This window comes from Phasianus colchicus, chromosome 12 (genome assembly GCF_987193195.1).
Source record: "Phasianus colchicus chromosome 12, bPhaCol1.hap1.1, whole genome shotgun sequence".
Taxonomy (NCBI): domain Eukaryota; kingdom Metazoa; phylum Chordata; class Aves; order Galliformes; family Phasianidae; genus Phasianus; species Phasianus colchicus.
Window position 1 is genome coordinate 8,725,682 of NC_143447.1, and position 21,448 is coordinate 8,747,129.

The 21,448-nt window shown below is 34.9% G+C and overlaps 1 protein-coding gene across 1 annotated transcript in view; it reads left to right on the plus strand.

The window, feature by feature from the left end:
- The window catches only part of WDR72 (WD repeat domain 72), a 108,446-nt gene that overhangs the window by 63,117 nt on the left and 23,881 nt on the right, over window positions 1–21,448 (plus strand). The window contains exon 18 of the mRNA XM_031588036.2: window positions 3,841–3,952. Coding sequence (XP_031443896.2) covers window positions 3,841–3,952 — 112 coding nt within the window. The remainder of the gene's footprint in view (window positions 1–3,840; window positions 3,953–21,448) is intronic.

Genomic DNA, 21,448 nt, shown 5'->3' on the forward strand with positions numbered 1-21,448 from the left:
CTATTATTAGTATATTATTATTATACTACACTAGTATTAGTATATTATTGCTGCTTTATGAAACCTTTTTATGTCAAGGAGTGCACATTAAAACAATTTCTAAGAAATAGTGCTTTGATGTTGTTGGGTCTAACAGAGATAAGGATTTTTTTTTTTCCACCAGACACTTTCTTTTAAAATCATCCCTTTGCTATTCCTAGCTCCTTTAAATGATACATGTTGAAATGTCTCCTGTCTTTGCTTCTATAGACAAGGATTCAATTACACGACAGCATGCAAGCAGTCTATCATACTTGTATGGCACACATCAGTCTATAGGCCCTCAGCACTTTGCCTCTGTGTTAAGTATGATGCTATCAGGGCACTGTGGTGTAGCACACCCATATGGAAATGTCTGCTTAATCACGTTAACTACTAATACCTTCATGATTAATAGGAGTCCTGCACCTGTTCCTACTAGTTCAGATGTACCTAGCCATCAGACAGTTCTAGTCTTGAAACTGTCCTGTTATATATAGCCCCAAGTAATAAGATCTAGTTAGAACTTTGCTGTATTAATTCAGGATCATCATCAGAAAAACAGTTTATATAGCTTCAGTGTATAGCATTTGGGTCCTGATTTGGATGTTCACCCCCACCACCCTCAACAGGTATTTCTGTTCTTTGCAAGCAACTTTGCACTCTCTCTAATTAGCAAGCCATTTAGCTAGGTAATTCTCCCCTTAGGAAAACTGATGATGTCATATTTAAATCTCTGAAGTAATCGTGTGTATGAGGATTGTAGTTGATTTAGCTTCCCTCTTTCATCTATGGGAAAAGAGGCACACAGAATAGAAACCATTCAGATTTTAGGAGGATGAATTGTCTCCGGACTTTCTCATCTCTTTCTATTAATTCATGCAAAACATCTGTATTTTTTTTTTTTTGCTTGTTTTAGTTACTTAATTTCTATTAATACCTAAAATAAGATGGATGAATCGGAAATATTTTACAAAGATTTTTACTTACAAACATTAGACCGCTTCATTTCAAGAACCTTGCTGATAAGATAGTCTATCTTCTCTATTGATGTTGCTTAAGTTTACAATAATTTCCCTAACAAGCTCTGAACGCATTTCTTTTTACAGTACTTGATTCTTTACCTGTAGCCAACTGGCTACATTATTAGTGTCTAAACAATAATAATTCTCTTGATAGCTGCTGCCCAGTAGATCCCCTGTATAGCCACACCACTGTGCTTCAGAATGAAGGAAATTAATTTACGCTCAAAAACTGCTCAAAAAATCATTACAGCCAGTGCATGGTAGGTCACAGCTTCTTCTTCTGCCCTTCACCACCTCCCCCCTCCCTCCCCAATATATCTATCTGTTCTTGTTGTAGGAGCTTTAAATTAGAGGAAAGCAAATTGGGTAGTGCAAGTCTGATGTTTTGATCTGTAGGGTTTTGCTCACAGATGTGACTGTTATGGAGGTATCTGGGAGGCAGCTTCTGGAAGGCTCAACCCTGCAGAGGTTATGGTCTGAGCAATAACCAGGGGTGATGTCTAATGCCTTTTCTCATCAAGCCCAGTCATTATAAAGAGAATAGTAATGCCTGGAAATAATTGATTAGGAGTAGAAAGGAAAGCCAATATAACTTTTCACTTATCTTTCTGAATTGTTCTCTCGTATTGCAGCTGCAGATCCTGATAGTCAGGCAATTGCCTTTTACCCTTGAATATCTCTATTTGTAGTTGGACATATGCTATTTATACTTCATCAGGCGTAACCTTAGAGAAGCATAATTTCTGTCGTCTTTCACAATCACGGATAATAAAAACACATTAGCCAACAAGATAGCCAATACATATAATCCAGAAGGATGCTAAGAGTAGACTGGAAAATGTCAAAGAAGACTAAAACTATTCACTTAAATGTGCTTTGTGTTAAAAACAGGTAAATCTTCATGAGGTTTTTAAACTTTTTGATAATGTCAGATGAGATATATGGATTGCTGGGGAAAATACAGTGAGAGAACAAAACCAAACGTGAAACCACAGTGAGCCCTGTAGTAATGTGGATTCAACAAATGATAGACAGGCTGCCTGCAGAGACATACAGGTGCTTCCACAATATCATGTTGTGCCATTTGGAACAGTTTTTTTTTATTCTACTCTAAGATGTTAGAGGAAATTACATGTTACATATGCTGCCTGGATGGCATACACTACAATGGAACAGATAATGAATATCTGATCCAAATTTCTGACAGGTTCTTAGCAGACCAAAAAACATGAGAAATAGATAATGTGCACAATTTCCTTGTGTGACTCTTGTCAGAAATATGTTTTTTGTCAGCAATTTTCCTAAGACAATGAAAACTTCTCAGGGCTTCAGTCTCTTAATTACTGTAGATATGTTGTAAGAGTCTGATATAAAGTAGAATCTGTAATCACCAAAGCTCAGTGTTTTATGTATGTGAGGAAATGGAAACTGCCTTTGGTTTCCCATGTAAGATAAAGTACTATTATGACAAGATGAAGGTTTACACTATGTCATAGTATATAGGACTGGGTTCATTTGCTGTGAAATTTCACATTGTGGACCTGACCAGGGTATACTTGTCTATAATAAGGTATTTTGTCATGAAGGACACCTAAAGCCTTTGTTCTGCTTAATGATTGGAATTTATAAGAGTGGCTAGCACTGTGATTGAGGATGGCCCATGAATTTGCTATATTTGATTAGTGAGATGAAACTCCTCCAGGCAGTTTGAGGAAGTCTGCATTTAATTTATTAACATAACTTTACACAATATAAACATGAAAAAGTATATTTATATTATAAATATTCTATATTTAACTTATTTTCATATGCAACTTAAATTCACATTTATATGGGTAAGCTGTCTTGGAAACTTTAGATTTTCTGTCTTTCAGTAAGTTTCTTGTAGTTGAGAATGACTACCTGAGGGGGTGAGAAACTTTATCTGCTTTTTGTAGGACATAATAAATTAAAAAAAGATACACGTGCTGCCATTCTGTGCTATGCTGTAATGTAGACTGATCAGGAAATGCACAAGCTTGGGTCCATTGAGAAAGGTCTCAGTGTGATTTAGAAATGCCTTAGGTTTTAAAATTTCCCAAGTTCTCCTTGGGCTTCTCTGCTTAAGCAAAGACAAGTAAAAATTGTAACTCTGCCATATCATTTACAAGCTGCATTATCTTAACGCCTGTATGTGGTGCAACGCGTATCACGTGCCATTTATAGGCTGTCCATATTTACAGCTGTTTCTTTTGGATAAGAGGAGTTAGTGGGGAATTTTACTTTTTTTATTAGGCAAAAAAATTGTATTAGCGTGGTTAAGCTGTTGGAAAAGGAGATTACTACTTATAACAAAATATTAACAAAATATTTCAGAGACTAGACACACTTCTAAAAACATCAGAATAGGAGGTTCCTATTCAGTCCATAAATCACCGTTGCAAACAGATACAAAAGAAGATATTTTTATTAGATGGTATTACCATCTGTGCTTCACTAACTTGTATTGCAATGGCCCCCTTGTACTGAAGAGGCAGTAAACTGTTGAGTCTAATTTTGAGACTAAGGAAAATGTTTAATTTTTGAGGAGCAGTCACAATTCATAACTTGCATCATTTTACTGCTATCCAGTTAACATTTGGTTATTCATATAGAGCCACGTGGTTTTCACTGTTTAATATATTGGTAAAAGTTACTTTTCTAATGGCATCTGCTGGAACTGTCTTAACATTGTCTAGTATTTGTTTAAAATTGTGAAATGAAAGATAAATTAATTGAATTATCGGTATCATCCAATAATAATTTGCATTTATGGCAGATTATTGAGGCAATGCAAGCAGTGCTGTTGGCAGAAGTTCAGAGGACTATGACAACCTTGAGAAAGACAGCAGCCTGCAGAGAGCCACTGGCTATACTAGAGAATGGAAATGGTAAGTTGCAGACATGGCCAAAGACTGGGAAAGCTAATCAGATGAATTTGCAATACGTTAAAAACTTTGTCATATAAGTAGAAAATTTGTTAGTATATTCCTTTAGCAGAACATTTCTAATACTCAAAAGAAGTTAGCAGAATTTCATAATACATTATTACCATGCAAGACAAGTTTACTGATCTACTTCTGATCCTAGCAGGCCTATATTTTTTTTTCAGATGATTGTTGGGGAGTTAAAGGATTTCTATGCTCTCAACATTAAAGAAGAACAGATAACGTTTCTTTGCTTGTGCAATTTTTCTTAAAAATGATAGTTCTGGTATTATAAATACATTTGAAAATATGAGAAGCAGTGTGCTTGAAATAGGAACAGTAAAACATCCTTAACATTTTTACAAATTTCTTTTCCATGACAACAGTCTTAGCACTAAAAATTAATTGCTTGACATTATAACTTTGAAATCTAGTATAGAATATTCTATTTTTCTTTTAGAAATAATCTCTCTGCAAGGAGATATCAAAAGCATTTTACAATTAGATCATTTCATTTTACAAGAAGCCTACCCTCTGCCACTTTGCAGTAGTGCTAATGTTTATAGTAAAAAAAAAGATTGAACTAGATTTTATATTATAAGAACCTAAACCTTCTTTTTCCCCCTACTCCATTAGCTGAGTCTTAAAATAAAATTGCTTGCATTTTGGATCCTATCTTAATTGTGAGCCTTTTCTTGGGAAACCAATTTATAATCTCACTGGATGTGTGTGTCTGTCACGAAAATTTGTTATATATTTGTTTCTTTCAGGATGCTAAAACCAATACTTGTTTCAGGCAGCAAAGCAATATGGTCTCTAAAATTTAGATTGCTGGAATGCAACAAACTGCAAACACTTGAGTAATTTCTACGTATGAACTTATTCTTTGTTTACATTTGAGATTGCTTTGAATCACTTTATTGCTAGACAGTCTGAGAGAAAATGCACTGTGACTGAAACATCCCAAAATATTCATCGCAAGTATATAAGCAAGTAATCTTGTTTTAGCTTGTATGGTTTTCTGATAGGCACTGCAAAACTTGCTGATTTTATTAAGAATTTAACAAAATCTTCAAGGATTTTTCATATGTTAGAGTAAAACTGTTTTGGGGATGTAATTATATGTATAAATTGTTTAAAACCCACTCAGGACTGAGTCCAGTCAGTGTAATTACTGAGACACATAATTATGTCTGGTTTTACTCATTCATTTGACACATAGGTTATTTTATATCTTACTAAATCTGTATAGATGAGTGGCACAGTAGCAGTCATCTTGTGCAACATGAAGATAAAGGTTAAATATTATTTCAAGTTCAAGTCATAATTCAAGACTAAGAACATGCTCTGACCTCTTTAGTAAAAGTACCTGAATCTTAGGGATCAGAATCAGTGTATGACATGGAATTTCTGTTTACCTGGAATAAATAAGTTCCCAAGATTTTTAATGTTTATTTATTCATCAGGTTGCTACTGAAGTAAACTGAATTTTTATTTAAGGTGTTGAATAGAACTTCCAGGATTTGGCGTTCTTTTCTTTAAAGTTTTTACAGATTATTGCTCACAGGGCATTAGCTGTGTCCTACTACATTCTCCTATTTATTAAAAGGAAATATAAATGCAAACAGTTGTAATTTATTTGTTAATGTCAGAGATGTGATCATTTGGAGCAAGTTCCAAATATATTGGTAAACTTTGGTTCTGTTCATCAGAGAAACTGAAGTTTTCTGTTTTGTTTTCTTTCTGACATTTATTTGTAATTCTAAGGAAGTACATTGTACTGATCTCATCTTGTTTTTTCCTAAACACTGATAAACTCATATTAATGGTACTACTAATGATGTTGTTTCCCACTGTCAAACTAAGAGGAAATGAATCTGCTGGTGTTCTTTTTTTGTCTTTAATTTGAAGTATTTGATCTTACGACACACATACGTAGTAATACCCAATCATGTGCTGAACTTGCTAGACTAGAGGAAAAATGGCAGAAAGTCTCATTCCATTTCATCCAACAGTCCACTGATTGGATACAAGGAAATGGGATAGTCCCTTCTGTAGTTCATTTGAACCCACAGGGCATTCTGCAGTGATTTTTCTTATGAAGTTCTCCAAAAATTGTTTCTTTTCTAATGGAAATCTCAAAACACTTGCAAAGGTAAAAGTTAGAAAGTAGCTTGCTTCCCCTCTAGTTAAGTGTTGCATGTAGGACTGTAAATTCCTTTTAGCTAATGCACTGAGGCATTTTCCTATGTGCCATCCTTGGATGCCTATTTCTTCTAATGCGTAAGGATCCAAAATTATATTATCTGAGACAGCAGTAGAGCAAAAAGGTTTTTCTGGCATTGTGCCTCAGTTTTTTGTTAAATGTGAATAAATATGTGAATGTGGATTCAATTACATTTTAGGAAAATTTTTAAAACGATTTGTGTTCTGGTATTCATGATCAGACATTAAATTGAGGATTTGATGCAGATGATATGTCTGAAATACTGAAAGCTGGAAAAATTAAAAACAAATACACGACTCATGCTTTATTCCTAAATACAGAATATTATTTTAACTGCCACTTACATTTGTAAAAATTTACACTGCAAAGTTTTGTTTGCAAAAAATTCTGTTTAACACTTAAAAATCCTAGTTTGAGAAACTAATAATTATTCAGGGTTTTAAGTATGTATATTTGAAAGCTATTACCTATAACCTTGTCTTTTGTATGTGATTTTGGAGCTTTTTAAACTAATCAATTAAGTAAATAGGTTCTTGCAAGAAAAAACAAACTTCTTCCTATAAATACCAGCATGAGAGCAGAGTCTAAGTTTTAGAATTTAGTGTAAAGTGTTGTCAAATACTAATCTACATATCTACAAATAAGGAATTCTATTTCCTCATTAATGATAAACCAATGTAAGCCAAGATATAACTGCTTCTGTTCACTTAGATATGTGTAGTGATCTGCAGTAGAGGCTTTCACTTATCTTAATTTCAGAAATCAGTCTAGGCACATACAACTTTTCATGTGAATTTCATGCACATTTTTAGGAAATCTTTCTGTACAACAAGTGAATCTTCTTGCTTGCCTGAAAAGTCTTATTGTTTTGTCAAGAAAGTGCAGATGAGGACAAGGGTTGTTCTTCTATCTTTTATACTTTCTTTCATTGTGTCTTCTTCCTGTAGTCTCCCGATTTTTCATATTAGTGGAGGTAAGATTTTCTGGCTGTATATTTAAACAAAAAAAAAATTGGATTGTTGATAAGATTACCTTTAATGAAAACTTCAGCTTGATTGCCTGATTGCTGAAAACATGACTGATGTCTTTACACTTCCCTTACTATGCTAGTTTCAAGTTTTGATTTACCTCTTGACATATCTAATATTCATTCTTTAAAACAGTTTTTCTTGCTGTTGCTTAGTTCCATATCCAAAAGTGAGTAATCAAGCAAAATCTGGAAAAAGGTGTCCAGTTAGAATATCTTAGAACTAGAAGTCACCAGAAAAAAAAATAAAAGATGAACAACTAAAAGGGAAAGGATAATGGGCAGAAAGAAACTAAAGTTTAGATTAAGTATTTTTAATAGAAACATGGCAATGTCTGAGCAGCAGCTTATCAGTCTTTTAGAGGAAATCAAATCCAAGAAATTGGGTATTGATTAAAAAACTTTCAGGAATAGAATTTGATCATCATTTCTGATATGATGAAGGTTATTGAGATTAGTTGTAGATGTGGTAAAAAGGACACTTTGTCAGTGCATGATTTTTCCTTGAAAGAAATTCACAATCACAGAATCATAAGGATTGGAAGGTATCTTTGGAGAATGAGTCCAACTCTCTTGTTAAAGCAGATTGCCTAGAGCAGGTGGCATTAGAGTTGTGTGCAGCTGGGTTTTGAATATCTCCTCAGCAGGAGATGCCATAACCTCTCTGGGCAGCCTGTTCCTCTGCTCTGTAGCCCTCAAAATAAAAAAGTTTTTTCTCATGTTCATATCGAACTTCTTGCATTCCAGTGTGTACCCATTGCCCCTAGCAGTGTCAATGGGCACCACTGAAAACAGCTTGCCCCTACTTGATACCCATTCTTTAGCAATTTATAAGCTTTAATAAGTTCCGCTTTCAGTCTTTTCTTCTCTAAGATAAACAGTAATCCCGAGTTTCTCAGCCTTTCCTCATAAGGGAGGTGTTCCACACCATTAAACGGCTTTGTAGTCTTCCAGTGGACCCTCTAGAAGTTCCCTCTCTTTCTTGTTCTGAAGAGCCAAGAGCTGGACACAGTACTTTAGATGTGGCCTCACCAGGGCAGAGTAGAGGAGGGGGAAAATCTCCTTTGATCTTCTGGCCATGCTCTTCTTAATGTGCCTCAGGATACCACTGGACTTCTTGACACTCTTCTGGCTTATGGACAACCTGTTGTCCATGAGGACACCCAGGTCCAGGACCTGCTGCTCACCAATGTGGAGGTCCTTCTCTGCAGAGCTTCTCTCCAGCAAGTCATCCCTTAGCCTGTTTTGATGCATGCTCTTGTTAAACTAGATTCCTCCCTGCCCAACTCTCCAACCTGTCCAGGTCTTGTTGAATTAAAACAGCCCTCTGGTGTGTCAGCCACTTCTCCCAGTTTCTTATCATCAGCAGATGTGCTGAGGGTCTTTTCTATCCCTTCATTTAGGTGGTTAGTTAAGACAGGACTAGATCCAGTACTGACTCCTGGGGAGCTCTGCTAGTTACAGGCTTCCAAGTAGACTGAACTGCTGATCTCAACACTCTGAGCTCTTCCAGTCAGCTAGTTCTCAATCTAACTCATTGTCTGCTCATTTATGTTATGCTTCCCAAGCTTACCTATCAGGATGTTCTTGGATGCAGTAACAAAAGTTAATCTTGCTAAACAAAGGTTAATCTTGCTAAAGTCCAGATTGACAACATCCATTGCTCTCCCCTCATCTACTCGGCCAGTCATGAAGTTGTAGAAAGCAACAAGATTGGGCAAGCATGATTTCCCCTTGATGAATTCATATTGACTAATACTGATAACCTTCTTCTCTTCCAAAATGAGAGAAGAGATTAAATGTGAAAACAGTTAAGGGTCTGACAGTGTAGGTTTTGAAGTGGAGCATACATTTATTATTTTTTTTGTAAATGCTCATTCAAATAACATGAAGCAAAAAAGACAAATACAAGTCATCTGGAAGAAAGCCAAAAAGAATTAAAAGCACCATTCAATATGGCAGATTTCCTAACAGACAGAAAGTAAGATCTGTGCAAGCTTTCATAACCTATTTGTGAATCTCACAAATCTTATCATATTTTTTGATACACAGATTTTTGAAGGAAGCAAAGATGATTTACCTCATGCAGACTACTTTAAAGATTTTTATTGATGAAGAGGAACCAATTGTACTTCCTGCTTCTTTCTCAAACTAATTCAATTTATCAAGGGTATGGAGATTAAGTATCTTTGGAGTTCATTGTCTAGAAAATCTGAGCAGGTCACCCCCCCTAGCCCAGAGTGATAAAAATGGATGTAATAGAGCCAAAGAGGTACTGAAGTTAGAGACATTTCAAAGAAAAAGGATAATAAATCTACCCATTTTGTTAGAGAGGGAAGTAACACATAGTAATCACTTAAGGAAATGGTTTACAAATTTTTTTAAAATGAGTGCAGGAAATTATTTGGAGATTATTGATACAGAAGAGTGACTATACTTCAGAGATTCTAAAATCAAAATTAATCTAAAAAGATAAACGTGGAGTTTCACAAAAAGTCAAAAATTTGATAAGAGTTGAAATGAAACAAATATGATCAACTTTTTGAGTAGTGTGAGGGAAGAAGTTTAAAATGCTTCAACTTCTTCCTGAGTAAATATATATTTTTTCTAGAGGAAAATTCATAATTAGTAGAGATTTGAGCAATCAGAGAATTACATGAATTATGTCTTATTCAGTAAGATGAAACTGTAAACTCCTGAAACATACTTTGCTCAGGGAAGATTCTTGGGTTTTATTTGTTGAAAACAAGCATATTTTCACTCTGAAATAAGAATGATAAAAGTTATCTATAAAATGGAATTTCTTTTCTCTGTTCTCTTCTTATTAGCACACATATCTTAGCCAGTAGTAGCAGAATGCTCTGTAGGCAAAAGTGAAGTTTTATACTTTTTGCCTTGAACAACTTCATGTGTTTAACAAAAGCTCATTAAATTATTAGAATTACTTCAAGCCATTAAAAAAATTTCTCTGACCAATGTGGTGTGCGTGCACATTAGCAATAAGCAATGTAAGAAATGATTGTATAATCAACCTTTTCAGCACTTAATTGGAATGAGATTTATTTGTAATCTCATTTTAGATTTTGAAAGAGCAAACAAATTAATCTAGCATTTCTTTGATGAATAGACTTTAAGTACAGGATGGTAATAGCAGTAGATTTCTTCTGTACTGAATATGCATTAAAAATGAGTGTATTATATCCTAGGTTCATGTTGCAATTATTTCCAGTAAAAGAATACAAATCAATGTTATATTTTAGCATCTAACCTGTGGTTTATCTATACTACTGTATCATCTCCTATATATCTAATTAAAACTGTATTTTGATCCAGTAGTCTTTAATATTAGTGGTCAAGTATTAAAGGAAGAAAGCTTAAAGACTCATTCTAGAACTACAGCTTATTTCATTCCACGCATCATATATTTTACTAGAGAACTCCTTAATGTAGCAGAAATCAGATTTAGTGCATATTTTTACACAAAATCAAATTGTACAGGCGCCATCTCAGACTCCTCCAAAACATTAGGAAGGATAGGATTGCTCTAGGACACTGGTCAAGGAAGGATTAAGGATGACACATATTCTAAATTCAAATGTACAATATAGTTTTTATGTGCTTTTTTCACTGTTTACATACTGAACAGGAAAATTTTCAAACAACTTTCTATTTCGAGCTTTAAAAATTAACAATTTTTTGCTAATGTAGACAAAATTATCATTGGCTCATTCTTAGTCTATTTCTGAAATTTATTTAAAGGTTCATTTGGTAACAGCAAACTACAGTACAAGACTAAAAAACATGACAGTTGGTTCTAAGTTAAGGCTTCAATATAAATGAATGGCAAGTACTTGTATAAAGTAGTACCTTAGCTGTTTTGAAATAAGCCTAGCCACCTCTGTCTTCTGTTGTTTTATTGAAGATCCATCTCTTGTCACACTTTGCTTCCTTGTTCTGAAGGTGTTCTTGCATAAATTATTTTTCTTAGTCAAACAGTTTTCAGATGTCTCACATTTGATTATCCTTACTGTTTAGTTTGAATCCTTTTTTTTTTTATTCTATCACTGAGTATCCAGAGCCCTGAGTCAAATAAGCCTCTTGGTGCTCTCTTAGAAATGAAAGAGATGTGAACATAATGTGGAAATTAAGTGTGTAGATTACAATGTAAAGTTTGATTTCTTGTATGTCAGAATTTCTTTTCACCATTATCTATGAACATGAGCTCATCAAAAAATGGAGAAACTACAAAACCTTTCTTTAAAAATTCTATTACATTAGATTTTGAAGTTTATGCTTCTACTATATTAACTTTACAATATCTGGAATTTAAGGGCTCAGATTCCCAGTTGTCCACTGTCTGTACTGTTAAGCAACTCACTGAGCACTGTTTATTTGTTCTTATTCCACTCACTACAATGATAATGAATAAAACAACAGAAAAAAAAAGAATACACGGAATACTTTAGTTCTAAGAGCAGCTCCGCCTCTAGAACTCCTCTGCTATTACTTGTTAAGTAGAGAATTTTCTATATATCCATCATGAGAAGTAGGGGGAAAAAGTACCCCTATGTATAGGCATTCATTATGAGTAGTTGCTTAGCTCCATGCTACAAGCTACAGAGCAGAACAAATCAATAACATAATACTTAGAGTAGTTTTCCACTATTTTTTCTGAACTGAAGGTGATGCTCTGCATTCACCTTCCTACAATGTTTATTAATTTCTTCCTATAAAATAACTAGCTTCTAACTTTGCTGTTAGAAGTTCACAGAATCTTCTTTAAAAAAAAAAAAAAAAGTCAAATGCAGCCTCAGGCCTGTAATGAAACACTGCATGTGGAGTCAATATGAATTGAAAAGCAGGATGTATGTATGAAAGACTTAAATCCTATGCTAGAAGGCATGGAGAGCTAGATGCTTCTCTGAGAAAGGAGTAGGGGAAAAGATAAATAAAGAGGGCAGTTCCCTAGGTTAGGGGAGTTTTCTTCTGCGTTTTATGTGCCCTGCTTGGAAAAGGTTTGGAAGAGGTTTGTAGTACTTTGTTTGGGCTGTGTTTTCTGGCTATTGCCTATTGTAAGGAGTAAAATGTTTTGTGTGGTTTTGATTTCAGGTAGTTATGACTTCTGTTGTCTTGGACAGCTAGGAAGCCAGACCGGTGTGCCCTGTGCAGTTAATGGATTATTTCATGCTTTGATTAGTTTTGTTATTGGAGTAGTATTTGTTTTATTTTAGTTTTTTTAATTATGTAAAGCAAACTTCAGTTTGTACTCTTCTTTGTATTTGTGGTTTTATTTTATTAAATTTTAAAAAGTTGCTTCCTAGCATCTCTTTCAAGCATGCAATTTCATCACGTGTTCCTTTGCTTCTTAAGCAGCAAACAGAACAGGATACTTCTGTAATTTTGAAAATATGCATTCTGAGGGAGAGCAGCAGTACGGTTACTGCAGACTTGAAAGTATTCGTAGATCTTGTAGCACATTATGTTCTTACATCACTGCGTTTCTCCAAGTGATTTTTACCAAATTGCTGGTAAAAGTCTGAAACTGGAAAAATATGTGCAGCTTCACTGGCCTTACACTCAGTCATGTGAAGGACCTCTAATGCATAAAATCTGCTAATCTACATTATTTTCTGATTAATCCTGGATTTAATTTTTTGAGCATACTGTCAAACCTGGACCAGCTTCTTTCCTCATAGAAAGCTTTCTTTAGCTCTGTGTTCACATAATGATTATTTTGTTGTTTCAAAGCAGATAAAAAATAATAACAGAAATAGTATTTCATGTTTAGGTGGTGCGTAGAACCAAATAGCAGAAAAAGATTTCCAAATTTGGGAAATTCATAATTGTGTTCAAAGTTTTCTCCTCTCATCCCTGTTCCATACCAGGTGTTTCAACAGAAGCTTTATTTTAAGTCATAAAGTTAGATCCACCAAATATCTTGCTTCGCTAATCTACTTTAGATTCACTTCTTGTGTTGTATTATACCAGAACAAAGTTGATTCAAATGATAATAAATGCAGAAAATTTTCCAATACACCTAAGGATTTTGCATCAAATCAAAGTAAATATCTGCACAATATTTTTTTTCCTACTCTTGGAAAACTTCAGCTTCTGTCACACTTGAAATACCCATTGCTTATTCCCTAAGGACCAAATGCCAACATTGTTCTCATATGATGGATGTTAGTTGCATCACCTGCTGCACTACCAGAAGATGCTCAGATAGCCTAGTGAGGAGGGTGAAGGAATCTGAATCTGAGACGTGTTTTTTTTTTTTTTTAAGTAATTAATAGTTGGTATGCACGTTCTATTATCCACCACTGCTATATCAGGTTAGGCTTAGGATTTCCTTTAGCAAAACCAACAGGTTTTTGTATATAGATATAACATAAGCAGGCACTAGTTTTAATCTCCATTTTCAGGAAAAAAAAAAGTAACATATTGATATAAAATAAGGGAGATCAAATAGGTATGCCCCTGATCAAGTTAGCAAATTAAGGCCTTCTTCAGCCACAGGAAAGAAATTAATTAATTAGCACCTCTTGGAAGGTTCAAAAGGAGTCAATTTTACCAGTGACCATTGTTATCGATGTCAAGGCATGATATATGGTATATTATATAAATTGTACCACTGGCAATAGGCTACATTGAAGAGTAGTGAGGTGATCATGATTGCAAAGCTGTGCTTTCCTTTGTGTAATGAAATTTAATGATTTAGCTGCATGGTTAGGAATGTTTTTAAGCTGGATCATATGGGGTTAAGGACTTTTATGTCATAAGAAAAAAAAGAGCTAAAACATCAGTAGGAGGTCTGATCTGACAGAAAAAGCAAGAAGATCTACCTCACGTGTATCAGGACAGTAAAGTGTTACACTGATAGAAAAATAGAGCAAAGAGAATCACTTTTTCCAATCTCTTCTTGTGATAGTTGCATATAATAGCCATATTTGCAAAGTAATTTCTCTGAAGTTTGCAGTTTATAAGGGTGTAATTTCTCTCTGAAGTTAGCCTGGAGTAAGCTGTTTTTCATACAAGATCTTGAATGATCATCACAGATGTGTGCTGTTTTTTCAGTTATGCTCTAATATAGTTCACAGTTATAAGTCAATGCTCTTGAAATCATCTTCACTCTTTGACTGTACCTCTTAAAACATGCATTTCACTATTTGTGGTGAAATTCACTGCAGTCACCTAGAGTGGATACATGAGAGCTAGCTGCTGTGGCATAATAGCCTCCCTCCTCTCACCACTTATCCCTATAACTCCAAAGTTGGTATTGCAGTTTAAACCTTAATCATGTGATGAAGATGCATTTTTCCAAAATTGATTAATGATAACATTATGAGCATAATCTACTTTATGGAAAAGCAAGATTAATAATTTTGGGATCAGCAGTCAGATACGTTACAGTATGTTTTCTGTTCTGTGGACCATCCTAAAAATAGATGCTTTATAAAACAATAGAGGAGAATATAATAAAACAAAATGAAGAATTTTCAGTATTTTTCCCAGCTGTGTGATATTTGCAATTATATATCAGTCTTTTTAAGGAAGAGGCTGTCTCTTATAGAAAAGATGGATTTGTAGTGCTCTGTGTTTTCAGGAATCAAGCAGTAAATGTCTTGCAACAAAACAAAAACCTTTAAGACCTTGTTTATTGTATTCTGTTGGCTAAAACTGCCAAAAATAAATTAATAGCTGTAACTACTGCAGTGGTTTTTTGTTCACAAGAAAAATATCTTGACATATTTTTTCATTTTGTGATTGGTGCGCATTTCAAGGGTATAAATTAATCTTCAAAGGATCCTAGGGAATATCTTTCCTGGACACTTCACTTATACATCAAGTTGGCCATGTTAGCAATCTAATCACAAACCTGTAATTCAGTGAACAACAATTTCTTATTGTGAACAGTGTAGCAGCTTTTACTATCATTTAGGTCAGCCTAAGATTGCTGATGCACCATATGTTTCAGGCCATGGATGATGGATGGTATCCTCTGGTGCCCATCCCTAAGTGATTGGAAAGATTGAAGACACACAGTTCACTTAAGCTTGCTTACTATTACATCAAGTAATCAGCGTGATAGGCAAACCTGTGCTCTTTATGTCACACTGACCAACTTTTTTTCAGGGACATTGTGTCAGAAAAACAATCTAAGAACATTTCCAGATGACAGGCCAGTTACTAGAACAACCATTTAACAACTGGATTCATCCAAAAATCTTAATGAAATGAAAAAGCCAATGCACATTTTAAAAACACCTTTACTTATTTGAAGCAGACGTGGTGTTTTATATTTAAAGGGTTTTCGTTCCAAGGCTGACCTTATGCAACCATGCAATCTTATAGATCAATTTTAGGATATAAAAACAGTGTTTCCAGTATTAGACTAAGAGAAATGCTGCTTTGAAATAATTGAAAACGCATTGGATGTTTCTTTTGAATTTTGTGGGTATTACACACTATCAGTTTGAAGTTTTAAGAAGGAAATCTTTTTCCTAACATTTGTCTCACTAATAGTAACCAGTGTTATTTTCATTCTTCAAGTATCTAGCCCAAGCAATTGAGGGCCTCTTTATCAGGTTGCGCTGTGGTGAGGAAAGTCTTTTGTATGTTATAGGAGCAAAATCCTAGTTAAGACTAAAGACCTCCTTTTGCATAAAATCCCTGCAAGACTTGTTACCTGTATGCACTGGTCAGAATAAATCCAAACAAATCAAGTGAAGTGTTTAAAACAGTTTAAATCTATTATTGGCATATGTTATTGTGTAATTGGGTATTTTTTCTTTTAAAGTAACTGAGTTGAAAGCTGAGCACACAAGTTTTTACATCCATAGCAACCATGGAAAAGGAGCTTGTGAATTCAAACTAAAATGCTCATTATTACATTCAGAATGTAATAATGCTATCATTAATGTATTTGTCTACGTATTTACTAATTAAAAACCATATCTACTGCATGCACTTTGTTTTTTGAGCAGCTCACAGAATTACATAGTATTTTCCTGACATAACAGATATTGTTTATTTTGAATGCCAAATCCTGGCAGGTGTTCTATTGTCAACTTTGCCTTATTTCATCAGATAGTAGTATCCTAGTTGTTATATAAATTTATTTAAGGTGACTGTGGATTAACATCTAGATAAATACATTTGTCATATTTGGAGTGCACAGTTAGTGAGGAAAAAACAGTAAAATCATTTTAAAAACATTTTGTAACCAGCCCTTCCTGAGTCAAGATTTCAAAACAGATTTCCTCCTGTCAACCCTGTGATAGTTAAGACTGAATTCCATAACAGGAGACAATTCTGGCAGCAGCCTCTAAAGTAAATATTAAACTAGGGTAATGGAAAGAAGAAACTGTTCTGAGGAAGATGGTCAGGGGAGCAGTGATTATCACAGACTTTAAAAATAAGGCAGTTAGAGGTAGTGAAGAAATGTATTGAACAGATGGCTCATCAGTAAGACTCATTCCTCACCTGTGAGCAGAAATTGTTAGAAAGCTGAGTAGTCTGCATATACAAGCTTTCTGTATTAGAATTTTGCTTTTTGCAGCCACTGACACTTCGCTTTTCTGCTAAACCATCTCCTGAGGAGGCATAAGTATTTTGTTCTGATCTAAGCTCTTGCACTTCATTGAAACAAGGGAGCTAACAGGATAGTACAAATTGAAATATATGAATGACTGCAAAGATAAATGAAAGTCTTCCAAATATCAGTGGCACTGCCTTGGCTTTGCCAATGAGAGAGAGAGAGAAAGAGAAAATTAAGGAAAAACCTTACATGTCTGAAAATACATTTTTTCTTCCAAAGAGTATGAAAGAGAGTGAATGTGAGTTCAAATTCTGCTGAGCCTGCTATGGGCTTGAGATAGGGACTTGAGCTAAAAGAGGGGATAATCAAACTCATACACTCTGAAAAATTATTTGTGGAAATTTTTGCTGTTCAAAAATCAGAAGTGTCAGTCAGTGTGAAACAGGCATAGTCTCCCTCCCTTATCTTTTCACTTCTTTATGACTCTTCAGAGTTGGACAGCTGTGACAAGGTGCTGGTCATCTTCATTTGAAAAAATAGAGTCTGAAAGTGTATTCAGGTATCCAGAGCACAGGATAACCAGAGAGAGGTTCTAAATACTAGTGAACAGGGTTTAGGCAATTAAGCAGGGAAGAAAATGTTCATATATTCTCCTATATATGTGTATGTTAGACAATAATATGAGGCTTAACTAAGCGCGTTAATTTTAAATGTTGTAACCTATGTTTGCTTCACACTGTGACCCAAATGACAGAGCCCATTGGTTTCTGAGACTGGGAAACTTGGAACTGCAGGTAATTGGCTATAAATTTTTTACATCACTAACAAATGCAGAATTGACTCTTTTGCATTGAGGATATTTTTCCTGTATAACTCAAGCATAGAGATGAGCGTATCATTTTTGCTAAAAGCAAATGTAGTATAATTTTTGGTGACTATATAGTTAGTCTATGAGATCTATCAGTAGCATCGTGTCAGTGTAAAACAGAACCACACTTGAAAAAACTGGGAGGAGAGAGATCCTATTTTGGAAGAGCACAGCAGGTAGTTACTGCCTTTTATGCACAGTGGTGATTTTTCTACTACTTTTAAATGAGACACTTGCTCCTGAACAATCAGCCCTCTCTCTGCAGTAAGAAGCCTGTGATAAAAATGATTATATTATTTTCAGTCACAGATGGGAGGCAAAGCTTTTAACTACTGCAACCTACTGTCCCTTTTAAAACCATTTAAAGATGGCAGACATGTTAAACACAGTGGATTGTTGGTAAAAGTTACCCGTGTGCATCCAAAAGTGGCAGAATATGGACTAAGGTGCAACCTCAATCTGTGCTGTAATAAAGTAGCTGTTCATCTGTGGTCAGAGATCGTCATGAAAGACCTTGAGTTCCTTCACTTTATTTTGCAGAAAGGCCATCAGACAGCTTTGCATCATCTAACTCTATCAATCAAGGACCTCAACCACTGCTTTCTGCTGAAAGCTTTCCTGTTTGGCTCTGTTTTTCACAGACAGCTCAATAACTTGTCTGTGGAGCTGTGATAAATGTACCGCGTGCTTCTAAACTGTCTCTTTAACACTGAACTGAATTTCAACTTGTAATGCTTGTGACTAATTGTTTTCATCAGAAACATTTTGTTTCTGTTATCCAGTAGTCTCTGATTATCTCATGTTTTCATTTATTCTCAAGGAATGGTAACACTTGTAGGTTGTTTCATACTTTCGTACAATTGATTGCTAGAAAACTAGATTTTATTCAGTGAATAAGGTACATAATGTAAAGAATAAAATTAAAACAAATTCGTATGAATGTGAAATTTTGAACACTCATTTTTTTACAAATTATTTTTCAAGTCTATTTTTAATTATAAATTTTCTTGTTTCTGATTGTGAGTTAGTCATAAGTGAAATATCCTTGTGTTTTTGTCACCATATGTATTAGATGGGGCTGATATCACAAAACCTCGTGCTATTTGGGCACAATTGCCTGTTTTTGCTGAGAAGGCCCAAAATAGAGCTATTATGGCAAATGAATAACTTCTCACTCTGAAAGAAGGTGGTTCTTTCAAATCAGGTTGTAGGTCAATGGCAGGGCAGGGTAAGGAAACTCATGTTGCAGCTGTCTGCAAATGAGCTGCGCTTCTGATACAATATAAAATGGACTTCAAGGTTGGTAAAGGTTAAAAAATGGATATGATTGACAATTACATAAAATATGGGGATGCAGAAGAGTTTTCATATATAGATACAAACTTTACAAGCATTTGTGTAGCTCACGCATTTTTAGCATTTTTTCTTTTGGCCTTAAAATCTAAAAAAAAAAAATAAAATAACAAAAACCCTGAGAAAGAATGTTGCTTTTTGACTAATGGAAACCATATAAAATGTGTTGCTGCAAACTAAGATTAACTGTTGCTTTGAAATAAAACTAGATTAGAATATGTTTAATTGCTATAAAAAAGTTGAAGTTCTACTTAAAAAATAATCAGTTTATGCAAATTAGAAAACTGCAATATGCAGCCAGCATCAAGGCGATTCATAATTTTCTCGTGGATAAAATGGTTTGTGAAAATACATTTTAATAGAGTCTAAAAGCCACAGAATGCAAAATCTGTTCTGGGACATACAAATGTAGGTCCTCCCAAGCGTAATTGTGCTCAAGATTAGCAACTAAGGCTACAATTTGGATCAAGATTAGATCAAACATGCACAAATGAAACATTAATTTTCTTATTTTCTCTGTAGCAGTTCTAGTAGAAAAAAAAAGAAGATAAGGCATGTTAATTGGTCTTGGGAATACGTTATTCCAGGTTAAGAAGAATAAATATTGTACAGTCTGGAAAGCATGTTGATTTTTAGTGGACAGTACTAATTTACACTTTCCTCATTTAGAGTTCAGAGGTAACACTTAAAATGCATCCTTTGTGAAGTAAACAATACAGATATAGAGACAATTCTCATTTTCTGTGTCACCACATAGATGTGCAGAACCAAAACCAAAATTCTGTGTGGGTTGGCATTGTGCTGCATGAAAAGGAGGGCAAAATTGCAGCTTACCTTGAGTTAACTGTTATCACAATTGCACAAGGACAGGGGGTACATTAGAGCACAGCTAGAAGATTTGGTTAACAAATTCACTGTGAAGGACCTGTCTGGGATGATTTTCTATGAGAAATATTTGCCTGTTTGCTGTTATTACATTACCAGTTGAATACAGTAACCTTTTTGACTTCTTCCCATAGTGAGATCCACTCTGTAGAATGTACTTTTGGTTCTTGGCTCTCAAATAGCATGCATGGGAGAAACCTGCTGTGCAACGCAAAATGGAATTTCTGCTTACAGGTGATACCATTTGCGAGATCTATGGAGCTCCTCCTCTCTCTTGAAAAAAAGTATTTTCAGATATTGTTTAAGAGATGCATCTCAGGACTGTGAATCTAATTCCAGACTGCACTGTTCTGCCTCCCGTTGTTTTATCAGTAAACAATTAGCATAAACATATCTGATGTATGTAATGGAAGATTCACTCTGTTGGGCAGAAGCTTCTGCTGGTGCCTATAGCCTCTAGGGACTCATCAAGAATGAATTTTTTGCAAACAACTCTTCATTGGCTTTCAAAATGACTTGTGCTCTCATGACTATTAAATAGAGCAGTCTGGATAGAGGGATTTTTGTTTGTTTATCCTTTCATGATATTTTCCAAAGATCCTGGAGAAGTTCTTTTTTTTTTTTTTTAAAGACTGGTATGATGTTGGAATACCAAGGCATTCATCAGGAGGATGAGGGAACAGCATGGAAGAAGTTAAAGTTGGTTTGACAGTGGTTGTCCACAATAGAACTCATGCCAGTTGTAAACCAGAGTGAATGTAATATTTTTAAGGAAATCTAGCAGACTCCCTGGAATACACATGCTATTTTGTGACAGAAAAGCAATCGAGCAAGCCTAAATACTTTTCCTGATGCCCTGGATACAGTAAGATAATTCTTTTTCCTTATGTAGTCTGCTGCTGCCTTAAATACATGAAGCAAAGCTACATGGAGATTTTTTTAAGCAACTTTTATAATCTAATATATTTATAATCAAATTTTATTTCAATTGCATACAGTCTGGAAGTACAGGAGCTGGTTACTGTTACTGGTTCCCTAAATGAATGCAGTAAGATTTAAAAGCTGGGTTCACTAACAATGAGTTTAATTGGTATCTGCACACAATACTGAAGTCCCGGAATTGCATTCTGGACACACACACTTGGCTCAGTGAAAAATTGGGATAGATTATGTAGAGACAGTGTTTAATTCTCCTTGCAAAGTCCTTACAAGTGCAAAGGGAGGACATGTGGTCGAGACAATCCCTTGTGCTAGATATCCTAGCTATTGGCTGCTACGAGGTCTTTAAAGGCAGTGATAAATTTGAGGATAGTCATCTGACTTGCCTTAATCAGCACTGATTAAAAAGATCTAAATGGCTCCTGGCAGCCCCTGGATCAGATGGATGCAGATTCTCTCTCCCTAGTGGTATGCCACTCACCACTGTGGAGGTAAATTTCATCTATAAATGTCAGGTGTTGCATTTCAGTCAAAAGTTGCACAGCGGCACTCAGAAGAGCTGATAGACTGTGGGGGTATAAGAAGAATGTAAATAACTCTGCAAATATTACAAAGTTATTACA